This window comes from Opisthorchis viverrini (assembly GCF_000715545.1).
Source record: "Opisthorchis viverrini unplaced genomic scaffold opera_v5_15, whole genome shotgun sequence".
NCBI lineage: Eukaryota > Metazoa > Platyhelminthes > Trematoda > Opisthorchiida > Opisthorchiidae > Opisthorchis > Opisthorchis viverrini.
In genome coordinates this window covers 3,186,270-3,199,905 of record NW_008751671.1, presented here as the reverse complement: position 1 = coordinate 3,199,905, position 13,636 = coordinate 3,186,270, and the positions used below count along the sequence as shown (strand labels likewise).

The following is a 13,636-nucleotide window of genomic DNA, read 5'->3' as shown; positions in this document are numbered from 1 at the left end:
GCGTGCTTGAATTACCCGAGAACACCTGTGTTAGACCGGCACTGTTTCTTCTTCCGCTTTCAAATAAGTCATGGCTGTACGGCACTGAAGCATTGGTGTTGAGCACTGATGTCATGCTGTCGTTGATGATGATGATGCTGTTTCAACAGACGTTGCGACTGCATGGCATTGAATTTTGGCCTTCAAACTTCTGTTGTTCTTTGTGACATGGCGGTCGAGGATTTCGCTCATTTGTTTTCCTTCGCCCTTGCCCCCTCCGAGTTTTTCTCATTCCCTCAGTTTTACTTTATTTCGCGAATCCTTTTGAAATTTGTTCTGTGAAACTATTCTCAGCATTTGGTAATGCTTGTCAAAACCAAATTGGTATGCAAAGGAGTGTATTTCACTATTCTCGTGCAATTTGAGCTCGAGTAGAAGGTAAGATTGACGGAAAATCAGAGACTGCGCCTACTTGATGAGCCCCAAGCAGGGTGAAACTGGCCGTGGGCTGTCGAAGAGGTTTCAGCAACCTCATGAGTAGTGTATTACGCCCGTGTGTGTTTCCTATTTGTAGTGTATTACTAGTTATAAGGTTGGTGAATCTCCTTCGGCCTTTGTGCAATACGTTCAGTTGAATATCAGAAGCGAGAGATTCAACCAACATTCCACATTTTCATACTTACGAAAGTGCTTATTTGGGCCTATGTTATACCATTTTTATATGTACCCGTAATACAATTAAATCACTCTGTTACAGGCGCAGAGTCCCTGTTTAATGCTGCCTTGTTGTCAGCGACTTTCATGAAATGGGTCTTTCACAAAGTCTACGCAAGACTGAAAGTTTGGAATACCTGGTGGGCGCCCGCAATCCCTACCTTTTTGATACTCCTACGCGTAGCCCGACTGCGTCCAAGCCTTCTGACTCCCGCGACATACGTAAATGTCCAAGATGTGATTTGTCCTATAACCACACTTTATTAATCTTTCCGGCCACTTTGATGAATTGTGAACTGCGTGTGGTTTGCAACGGAACCTTGGAATTACTCACACATGAACTCATTTTCCGTGACCAGCTGCGTAACAGTTTATCCTGGCCGCTCGAAACCATCCGATGGTTCGGTGAAAACGCAAACTTCTTCGTTTTCGAGTCTGGTCGGACGTCTCCTTCTGGTGAGTTTAATAATATCTTTTGCACTCGAAGTCTTAAGACCTTTCCGATATATCTTGTGTCACAACAAGTCTACATAGAAAACAATGAATTCAGTCGGTCTTTAAGAGGCCGGGTCATGTCGTGCGCCCCCAGGAGCTACTTGAATTTGAGGATTTTTATGTAGTGCTCAACAGTACGGAAAAAATTGACAGTCTAATTCTCTAGCGTTTGTTTGCCCTTCATAGGCACGCTCTTGACGGTACCACTCTCTCACCGTGACAAAAGTTAAAACACTGGTGACTGGTTGACCACTAAGGGCTGATACAGACCTCACGGAGGTCATATATAGTTTCTGGGGAATTATCCTCGAGAGATGATAGCAAACTGACAAATTGCGGATTTCGTGTGATAGTAACTGTTTGTTCAGTCTGTGTACTTGACGCACATGATCAGACACGACCCCAGTTTTTGGGCACACTCATTTCAACTTGTGGGGGAGGCTTTTCCGCTTTATTTCAGTGAAGGAGAGAGAGATTGAGTAACCGTGAACGACAAACGATTACTAACCGAAGCCGGTAGACAGTGTGGTTTTGAGGACTTTGATATGTTTTAATCGTCATCATCATCACTATCATCATCGTCATTAGAGACAGCAACATCAGTGTTGACACTGATTCTTCACTGCCGTACAACCATAAAGTTCATCTTATCATATATAAAGCCGTAAAGTGAAGAGAAGAATAGAGGGCGTGACCTGTCGCAAGCATGCTGAGGTGTCCACACCTCCAAGCACTCGATCAGACAATCTGGAAAAAACTGACTGCTCGGACGCCATCGACACCGATCAGCCGCAATATCTCCAGCTAAACGCAGGAGGGGTCACTGGGTCCCCATCCTGCATCAACAACGTACAATTTATTGGTATCCTCTTTCACACCCTTCTGTCAAGTCATACTTTGCCCACCTCATGGTTTTCGCCATTCTGAAGGAGGCACAGAAAACGACACTAGTCTTGGTAGACGGGGCGAGATGGCCCAAGTGGTTAGATCGCGAATTTACTGACCGGAAGGTCCGTGGTTCGAATCCGACTTCCGCCTCTCGACTTCCCCTGTCTAGGCCTGGGCGACCTGGCAGTATCCCAGCCCTCGTGCTTCATCCGGGTGGCATGGCAGCTAGGCACCGGAAGGGTGTTACAGCTGGACGATTATTATTATTATTTTTTATTAGACGGTGTTTCATCATGCGTAGCAGATGTCTTAGCCACTGCAGTTATGGTGCTGGATTTTTTCCGGTATTGAAACACCTGGTTCACAACCAAATACCCGGTTTCTAATTATCTCGTTATAGACTTGTTAACGTCGTCCGACACCACCAACGCTTCTGAGGCATCGGTGACCAAAAATATGAAGATGCCTCATAATCTTTCCGCAGACGCCAGGTTTCTCATCCGTTCAACAATGCAGTCCTTACCGTAGCCTGGTACACGCGATCCCCGAGATCCAGTGGTATGACTTTAGAGCAACAATTAATGCAAATTAGTAAACGTGATTCGGGCCTGTTAACTTCGTCCACTGACTTCATCAGATACACCTACCGAGGTATGTAAAATTCTCCATAACCTCCAGTGATTCTCCTTGAATTTTAGGGGCTATGCTCGGAGACAGAACGTCATGAAGTATAACTTTCACTTTCAAGCCGATAGGTTGCATGATGGTGCTCAGTCTATTCAACAGGGTTTGTGCTTCGCTTTGATCTCCAAAGATGAAGGCTATGTCATCTGCGTACTCCAGATAGACAAGGCTCTCAGCAGCAACAATATGAACACGGGTTTTGAAGACGTTCCAGAGCTCGCCTCATTATTTCATCAATCACGAAGTCGAACAAGGGTGGAAAGAATGGACATCATTGCCGGACACCAATTTTTAGGGAAGCTTTTGGAGAGCTCACCATACACTCTCACACGCCCAGAAGTATGTGAATATAAGGACAGGGTTATGTTAACAAAATTCTTGGGCATACCCTGTTGAGCAAGTGTGGTTAACAGCGCTGACCGATCGACAGAGTCGGATGCATCCTTGAAGTCAATAGATACCAGGATTGCGAGTCGTCTGCACATGTGATGTTGCCCTAACACTTGACATAGTGTGAAGATGTCGATGCATCTTCTACCCAGTCGGAGTCCCACTTAATGTTTCGTTTTGATTATTTGTTTTCACCTCTGCGTTGTTTGGTCAGTCCTTCTGTCCTGAGTACAGTTTACACCAACAGCAAAAACACTATATTCACTCTTATTAGAGGTAGGCGTTAGTACGTGTTACTTGCCGTATGGACTAGCACTCCGTGTATCTGACATAGCGGTGCATATGACCGTTCGTCCACCAACACAATGAAAATACTAGATTTATTACGTCTAGACAGACGAATATGCTCACCTTTAAGCAAGGTACATGCTGAGCTCGACACATGGTTGTACTGACTGACCAAACCGCAATCTGGAACCAAGTTTTTCTAGTTCCGCAACTGCTCTCATTTACGCAGACATCCAATTGTCATAGGGTTACTCATTAACAGTTAGTCGATACAGTAGCTACCGGCATCTGGTACGAAACGGAGTTTTTCATTTTCACGCTAGACGTCGCTGGCTACAAAGGATTTTTGGAAAAAACGGTGGTTTTCTATAGCTAGCATAAACTGTGGCTTTCTTTTTCCGAAGCCGCTTTCATTTTACCGCTCGGCTGCTTCCACCAGATCCTTAATTTAATCAATCGTGTGGCTTGCCGTCTTTCTATGGATCGAGGAATGTGAAATTCTTGCAATAGATTTCAATTCTTCTCGTCTTCGTTGTTCTTGAGATTGGGACTATCCGTAAAGGTACGGTTGTTTTACTAACTGTTTGAACATACTCATTCTTACCAATTGATATCAACTTTGTGCGGACAGTTTTTTTGATCTGGAATTCCGTGTTCGGGCCTGAATGGTAGTGCAAACTAGAAACCAGGTGCACTGAAGTGTTTTGGGGTCATATACTATCCTCTTTGATAATATATCAGTCAGACACGTTAGTTCACCGGAATGGAGAAGACAAACAACCTCGAGGAAGTTGTACTGCGACAAATGGATCGTTTCGTGGTATGGAATTCAGCTGAACCAGAATATAAAAAGAGCTAACAGTCCAATAAGACGTCAGTGAGAGGCTGGAATGTAGAAGCAAGGTTTCAGTAGACAAGACAATTCGTTGGTAAAATCGATTCGTTCGTTTGGAGGTACTCCTAACAATATATATATATATATATAATTTTCAAGTGAAGGATTAATATGAACGTTTCATCAGAATGACTGTACAATAAAGGGATTATCTGGACGCGGCTTTCTCATTCAGCAAGCCGTACCTCGTGAGAAAGCGTATCCTCGCAAACGTGAACGCTGCTACTTCCCATAGTGTGTATTGCTGGATTTCGGCACATGCCATTCACTGTCATTCGCTACATGGGCCATAGTTCAGCAGGACAATATTTTTTTACTTCGGCCACCTCATTTGTGAAGATGAATCAGCTTATTGGATTTCTTGGCTGGCTATGGCTGCTAATCGACGTTAGTCGCGTTCCTGTTGTCAGTCTCTATCCTGAATGCCTGAATAAGTGTCTGGAAGGATGGTTCCGGTACGCTAGCGCTAAGCTTGTTCTCCATCCACTTGTATTCTTTTCTTCATAATGAGGCCTTCGTATGAATTATGATTTTACGACAGCTAAGTATCACTGCTGAACGGCGATGTTATACTATCCATGAGTATTATTGTTATCATCATCACCATTTGCTACTCAAATGCAGAGGTCGATGGCAAAGCTCTCATAGATATCGGTCTATTGGTATGGATAATCGGCAGTTTCTAGACCTAGTTATTCAGCTTCGGACTTCAAAGCGTCTTCAGCTGATCATTTTGATAATCTTTGCGCGTTTTAATATAAATCGTTCAGCTGTAGTGCCCTTTCGGTGCCTAACTGCCATGCCGACCGAAGGAAGCACGAGAGCAAGGATACTGCCAGGTTACCCAAGCCTAGACAGGGGAAGTCGAGAGGCAGAGTCCGGGTTCGAACCACGGACCTTCCGGTCAGTAGATTCGCGCTCTAACCACTTGATCCATCCCGCCCCGGACAAAATCAGAGTTGAGGTTTAATATGAAGATCAACTCTGATTTTGTACGTTTGTCAGTGGCTAGTCCGAATGGATGCCAAGAAAAGCGTACCAGCAGGCAACCAGTACGACGGCGCACGCAAACCCCTCAAACACCAAATCGTCAAGAGCCCACGGGATGACCGAGTGCTTTGGTGGACATCAAGAGCCCACGAGATAGAGAAGGCTTTTGCTACCGACAACTGCCATACTAATTGACACGATCTGGCTATAGGAAAGCTGCGGTTAGCGAAACAATAAGCGAAAAGATGGCTCAATAGTTCACTCGCAAAAATGCCAACTGGAAAGATGAGTCAGGTACTTTCAAGAACAGTTTAGCTGGCCTCCTGCAGCATACCCTCCGAGACCACTTCGTGCGTTCAAATGGAATGTAAATTTCAATCGCCCGTCAGAAGAAGATATAAGATGTGAGATATCCTTACTGAAACGTGAGAAGACACCAGGGCTGGACGGTTTATATCCAGCCTTCTCCAAATAATGCATAAAATCCCTGGTGACCCGTCTGAAAAGAAAACTAACTGATGTAATATGGAATGAAGAGAAAGCGTCTGAAGAATGAAGCACAATTATTCCCACCTTCCAAAAGGCATGTGGAAAAACCACCTCACTCTCTTGTCTTATCCTTCAAAGTTTGGCTGAACACAGAGACAGATACGTGAAAACCAAGCTGGGTTCCATCGTGCAAGAGGGTGCATCGGTCACATTTTCACCCTCGCCGGAGTTCACTACATCAAGCTGCCTGTTCTCTTTCACCTTTTCTCTTCAACTTCCTCATTAATGTGATCGTGGAAGACTCACTCGTAGTCTCTAATATCTATACGATGGAATTTCTCGCAGGGCATTCGCTCAGAAATACCGAGTGTGCAGACGACACAGCTCTTCTTGAATCTGACGCTATCGTAATGCAGACAATAGTAAATAATATGAATAATCCTGCCTCATGGTTTGGCATGCGCTTCACACCTGCAAAGTGCAAAGTGCTGCAGTAAGACTGGGAGGGTTCAAACCCTAATCTCATGCTTGCGGATGAGCCGATTAAAATAGTGAACAAATTTGTCTGCCTGGGCAGCTGTATCAGTCCCGGTGGTCTCGCGAAAGATGATATTTCCATCCGGATTAAGAAGCTCAGAACAGCTTTCATGAACGTGCGTCACCTGTGGCCTAGATGTGACATCATTTTGTTCGTCATTGGTCAGATTTACAATGCTGCGGTGCGTTCCATCTTGTCATACGGATCGGAAACGTAGCCGCTAAGCTTTGGGAACGTCAGAAGACTTTCAGTGTTTGAACATCGATGTCTTCGGAGCATTTCCTGAGTCGGCTGGAACACCGGATCAGGAATGCTGAAGTACGTAGAATAGTATTCGGGAAAAATTACTCACCCACGATAGATGAACTGGTCACACTGCATAGGTTGCGCTGGCTTGGTCACGTGCTTCTTATGCCAGTCGACCGAATTCCCCGAAGAGCCCTCTGCGCACAACCACCTAAAGAGTGAAAGCGAGCAAAGAGAGGTCAGTTAAAGCAATTACCAGCAACTCAGTTGTGCTAGTCGTTGCCGTCTCCCTGGATGGGGATCTCGAGACTGGACAAATCAGTGCCAGACATGGCCCAGTCGCGTCCTCGATTGCGCCCGCGCATCCAACCTGTTGCCTTCGATGCATAGCTCCCCTCCTGATCTCCCCAATGAAAAGCCTACTTACAACTCTGTACTTACGCATCATTTATATCAGCTTCCAACGCATAGCTCTCTAGCTTATCTCCCCAAACCATCAGGGAAAGAAACTAGTAGTTGGAACCACTGTACGGCAGGTACGGGGTTTTTACAGCTCATGATGTAGAAGTTTTCACACTTTGCCTCCGGCCTCCCTGCATTGGCTCACACGTCCATATCTGCTTTGTCTTATTTCTTTCTGCAGGTCCGGGTTTGTTTGTGTTCAGGTGCAAGAGAGCCTGTGATGTTTCGAAGGAGGTGGAAAAACAAATTAAACTACTCGTTCCTTTTCATACCGATATCAACGGTGCATCCTCTCCTCTGACCAATCCAGCTCCTCAGACGTCATCCGTAAGTCGATGCTGTTCTGATGAACAGTTGTATTGTTGTTTTCTGTTGTTTTTCGTGTTGTACTGATTTCATAAGTCTTATGATGCCTTTTTTGAAAAGCCATTAAACTCATATGTAGATATGCAGACACTATTCCCTCCAAGGATCCAAATAAGTCATCTTTAAACGCGTTCGTTTACAGTTGACCATCCTGTCCGTTTGCCTTATCGTCAGGCTGCAGTTGTTCAGAATAAGAACGCTATGCGCTCCCTAGGGATGGGTAGCCAACTGGTCCTGCCATGGTTCGTAGATGCAATAAAGCCAATAAGTCAACCTAAAACTCATGTCACTGTGGAATGTAACATATCTTTAGTTTCACGTCTGACACCTATTGGGACCTGCACTGACACGGGTGCATTTGTTCGTCTTACTGCATAAAACTGTGACACCGGGTTATGTGCTGGAGCAGTCTGACAACAGTTACACCCCACGAACTTGTCAGGCCGACTTTTAGGCAACCAGGGGTGCAACTGTCATCGGACCCGGAGACTGCTATCGAAACACTTCGAGTTAGATGAGAGTGAACCAGCGAAGCAGTTTCCCTATTTTCTACTCTACAAAGTGTCTTGACCGTTCGCCGTCCAATACAGCAAAGTACCTATGGTACTCGGCATGTTTTGAAGTGATATTCAAAATCCAAAATGGGATACATGCTCACTGCTTCGTGGGATCGTGTAAGCGTGAACCTAAGCTGGTAAGAGTGATTTCCCGAAGGGAACCCGTTTAAGTGAGGGCTTGGATTCGGATGCGTGTTTTTCCCATGCGCTGGCCTTTCAAAAGAGCATTCTCCCACTTAACTCTGCATGACCAAATGTATACCACCATGAACTAAAAGGAGCACATAGTAAAACGTCGTGCCATAAAATCATATTGCAGCACAGGTTACAATGTCATCAGTCCTTGTTGCATGTAAGTGCTGTTGGCTTCGCAAGATGACGTGTGTTCGCTTCCAGTAGTGGGCGTACTATCATGCTTTCCATATAAAGCGATGTCGTGTTTTGTGTACTTGGTCATAAGAGATTCGGATCCGATTTTTTTGAGACAATCTAAAACTTGACTAATGTAGTCCTCACACAGTACTGTATAAAACGTATATCGTTTTTTGACAATCTATGGTCATCTAGAGTACCACGTTTTACGAGGAAGCCCTATAGATTTTCCTTGCCCTGTCTTCGACCCTTCTCTTTCATCCTTGCGTTGGAACTGTGCTTCGTTCTGTGGCAGTTGGGCACCACGGATGTACTGTTATCCCGATGACGATAGTGGTGCTGATGGTCTACTGATGGGGACTGGACATGACTGAATATTGTATGGTCGCATAGCGGGGCCATTATCGCGGCCGAAGTATGGGAACATTAACCAGTAAACTGAGTTGGGTCGACAAATGCCACTTCAATGGATGCGGGCCCCGGAACTCAACTTACCAATGATTAGTGACACTGGCAGAAATAACCTGATCGGCCCTCGTGCATCAGAGCTATCGACTTCAATTCGTAGCTACCTAGTTCCCGAACTGCCTGAAGGTGCTATCGGCTCATCCTTGATTGTATCTACCACGCTCTGTCGCAGCTGGAACCAGTGTGCACATGGTACATAGCTAATGGCTGATTAATTGAGTTGAATTGAATTAATTGGCCGTCGTGATCGGTCTACGTCGATCCATTTATCAGGTTCTTCTGCGTTAGTTTGACTTGGGATTGACGAAAATCTTCAGTGGTCGGGAATGCCACTTCAATGGATGCGGGCCCCGGAACTCAACTTACCAATGATTAGTGACACTGGCAGAAATAACCTGATCGGCCCTCGTGCATCAGAGCTATCGACTTCAATTCGTAGCTACCTAGTTCCCGAACTGCCTGAAGGTGCTATCGGCTCATCCTTGATTGTATCTACCACGCTCTGTCGCAGCTGGAACCAGTGTGCACATGGTACATAGCTAATGGCTGATTAATTGAGTTGAATTGAATTAATTGGCCGTCGTGATCGGTCTACGTCGATCCATTTATCAGGTTCTTCTGCGTTAGTTTGACTTGGGATTGACGAAAATCTTCAGTGGTCGGGAGTTTTATTCATCCTATAAACGCAGTTAACCTGCTTTGAGTCATTATTTTCATCCGATATGCGTTTTTGCTCAACAACACTGCCTGCCAGATAGTGAAGCGCAGCCCGGATAAGTTCATCTACTGTGTAATAACACTCCCATATGGCTGTCAGTTAGGCGCGTGTTTGGTATTACCAGCACCTTTGTCAGTTCGGTTTCGATTAATTCGTCTGTCCAGGACAAGCATTGTTTGGTTGTCTCCCCCCTGGACCAATACGCAATGTGGACATACCATGAATATCTCAAGCGAAATGGCTCAAGTTGTTAGAGCGCGAATTTACCGACCGGAAGGTTTGGGGTTCGAATCCGACCTCTGCCTCTCGACCCGTCCTGTCTAGGCTTGGGCAACCTGGCAGTATCCCAGCCCTCTTGCTTCCCTCGGGTGGCATAGCAGTTAGTCACCGAAAGGGTTCCGCAGCTGAACAGTCTTTTTTATCTCGTCACCGAAAGGTTCCGCAGCTGAACAGTCTTTTTTATCTCAGGCGGTTTTACTGGTTTAACTAATTGTGAATGGTTAATTCCTTTTCCTTATATCTTGTTAGCGTCGACGTGTTCAGCCACGGTTCAACGTTGGTCTTCTGCGTCGTGCCTTGGGGCGTCCCTCTGCAGGTAGGGTCCTAGTTTGGTTTTTACGTGTTATCTGATGTATACACCAACGAGTGTTTATGCTGCTAATGTTTAGTCGTGACCTACATGGAGCTTCATTTTGCAGTTATACTGTTTAGATGTGATACGTTCGGTGCCGTGAAATCGATTTTTGCATACGTTCAGATAATCAGCTACTGCAGTTTCACTCATGAATGGATGAATAACAGTGGTAACCCTCCACGACAGTGAAGCCATTATTATGGCTTAGCTGTGGAAGCATAAAATGCTCAAGGTCTCACGTTTCTTGTTATAACTTGTTTCACTGGTCTGTTTGGCCTGTACGCTTATTTTATCCAATCTTTTTTCATAAAAAGGCAGGCTTAAAACGTGCGAAACAAACATGCAGTGCTCGCAGCGCAAAGCTACAATTAGTGCCTCCAAAGAACCCGAACACTCATAGGTCATCTCATGACACCAATGTGTTTATTGAAATACCACGTTCGAATCCATAAACGAGGTCGGTCAATCGCATAAATTTCATTACGACAAACCTTGCTGAAACTCAGTGAAACGACAGCTTGCTCTTTGGATCGTGCATTCCCTCCATACAGGTTAGGCCCGTTTAGGTTTACTTTATTCTTTTGTGTGCCGCCCTCACTATCAACCAACTGGTCACAACTCTGTTGTTCCACCAAAAGCTGAACCACCTGTACAGCGCTTTCACTTTTTGACTGTATGTTACCCGTCAGCAAGACGCCCTCCCAACTTGTTGCACCGGTTTGACCTCGGGGGTGGGAATGTGACCATCCATCCCATTATTTCCTGCAGATTTTTGTGATGGACAGATATGGGCATAATAGACAAGACTGCCACTGATATGACCACCTGACTCATTTAGTTTTCAAGACACTGGATTACTGACCGATAGAACGACTGGTTGACAGACAACTTCACTGTCATTCAGACAGGTGATTTCTGTTTTGAAGGCACCAGTTTTTTTTTAAATTTGCACCGCTCAAGTCCTATCGGTTGGATTATCTATTTACTATGATATATACTTTCAAGGGACCATAGGTTTTCCCATGGGCTTGCGTTTTTTACTTTGCTTTACACTTCTAATTGGCGGTGTAGTTCTAGAATCCACATCCTGTTTGACACAACTTCCGATTAAAAGCAGATAAGAAAGCCCTTCATGGTTCAGCATCCATACATGTTTATTTGTCTTGTCCTGTTGGTCTGTGAGCGGTACTAGATCCCTATTCTTTACTTTCTTGACTTTCAGGCGAGCAGGCTGAAGCTGCGGCGACTTCTAGTGCAGAGACTTGTCCTGTGGAAACGGATAGCTCCTTGTCTTCATCCCGGTTACGAACTCTGACAGCATCATCGAGCACAATCTCCTATCCCGTCTTGCTCAGCCGGTCCGACCAGGATCAACCAGAATCGGTCACTGGTTCAGCATCTGAGGACACTCAACCGGAAAATTATCGAAGCCTTGCCACCGCCATAACGTCGCTTTACCTATCTTCCAGTCATTTATCGGGCCAATACCTCATAGCAGCGGCTATGCATCAGTATGTGAATCAACCAAACGGCCTACTCGTATCCCCGCCTTCTCGACGGGTGACGCATTACGTGGATGAACCCGTCTAGTGTGTATGCATATATAGTGGATCTGGAGATCACCGTAACCTATTTTGATCGTACTTCAAGCGCCAGAAATCCTTCTGTTCATATTTTACCATGTTTGTACCATTTTCACCTGGTTTTTCTACCGAGCAGAATACCATTAATTTAATAACTGGTTGAACTGATTACTGACACCGCATATTGGAACAATTGATTGCTTTTCGTACAATAGATCACCGTTATCTTTGGAAGCGTTCGTTTGATCAAACTTACTTGCTCTGTCTCACATGTAGCGATCAAAATTCGTGTTTATTACCCACTTGAAAATACGAGTGGGCGATGAGCTCATAGCGTCAGCCCATGAGGCAAAACCTCAGCGCCCATATGCTTTCATCTCCACAGGCCATGCTTTTTGGATAGAATTGTGTATGGAAGATGAATTCGTCTGCTCGAGGCACTTTCCGATATCTTTGGATATGAGTGTCGTCGTATCGTTAAAAATCGTTCAGCTGTAGCACACTTTCGGTCCAGAAGGTGGCACGAGGGCTGGGATACTGCCAGGTTGACCAAGCCTAGACAGGGGATGTTGAAAGTCAAGTGTAAGGTTCGAACCACGGACCTTCCGGTCAGTTAATTCGCAGTGTATTTGTCCTGCTATGTTTTGCTACAACAGGGGACGTCTCAGGAATGAAGATTGTTTCATGGGCGAGTGAATTTATGATGCTCTCTGAATGACGTTTGTTTGGCTCTTGGAGACCAACCTGACGTTATCCACTGTATCGTACGTCGAAAATTAGGACCATTTTAACCATTACCATGGACTGTGCTGTCTGAATAAAGTTTCAAACTACTAATCTCGTTCACGTGCACGACCAGATAAGTGATAATCTTTGTGTACTCTCCGGTCGCTTAAAGCCTGTATGCAGCTGTAACACCTTTGTTTTTAAGAGGCATACCGTTTAATTTACTGCGACCATATTGGGTGGCTATCTCCTGAAAACGCGCCATTTTTCCGGGTGGTTTCAAGATTGGAACAAACGGATTGCAAGTGAATGAGAAATCAAATGGCGGGCAGTTTACTGTTTCGATGTGGCGGACTGATGCATGGGATCTCTGTGATAAGGAAAACCGAATTTTCGGTGTCAGTTGATGCAAATCAGGGAAACGAATTTACTGTAAGGGAACATAATAAAATGTCCCTCGTGATAGCCCATTGTGGAGGTGACGTTGAAGACAGGGCTGACAGGAAATGAAGAGACTGATTGGCTAACATCCGAATAGAATCTGCCAGTCGTTGAATCAATGCATTGTAAGTTCAAAGTAACTTGGAAAACACGTATGCAAAGACACGGATGTATTGTATACTTGCGGCCAAACAGATCCGCTTTGTAAAGGTACGTATACTGCTCCGATCACATGTCCAGGAGAACGGACACGCACGCGTACAAACTGTCGGACACATCCAATCAGCTGCTACTGTCTCCCACCTCTAGAGTTAATCAACTTCGGCCTGGTATCGCTTGGCCAGCTTTGACTCGCGTCCTGATAGGTGTAGGCGCCCTGACGAATCTGTAGTAGCTACCAAGCTAATGCGTCAAACCGGAGTCCACTTGTCGGCTTATATAGTCGTTCCACATTTTTTCCATGCTTCCTAGTTCTGACATGGTCTAAGCGATGGCGTATTATCCTCTCATCTTCTAACAGCATATTGATCAGGATATTGTTTGTTGATGTCATATCCGCACACCCATTCCTTATCTGGAGACCACTTCGTGTTCGAAATCTCCCTCCCATCAGCAATTCACGGGGCGACTGGTAGTATGCGGTGTAACCCTACACTGTAGTAAAAACTTGTCCAGCCTTTGACCTAATACACTACTCACAAGGTTGCTAGAGA

General features: G+C 45.2%; 1 protein-coding gene across 1 annotated transcript; it reads left to right on the top strand.

Moving 5' to 3' along the window:
• Positions 1-716: 716 nt before the first annotated feature.
• T265_01441 (hypothetical protein) lies at positions 717-11,981 on the top strand (the record flags this gene model as incomplete). The annotated part of the gene is made up of 2 exons (XM_009165467.1): positions 717-1,149; positions 11,396-11,981. 2 exons carry the CDS (start codon positions 786-788, stop codon positions 11,761-11,763), a joined length of 732 nt encoding a protein of 243 aa, XP_009163731.1.
• Positions 11,982-13,636: the final 1,655 nt, after the last annotated feature.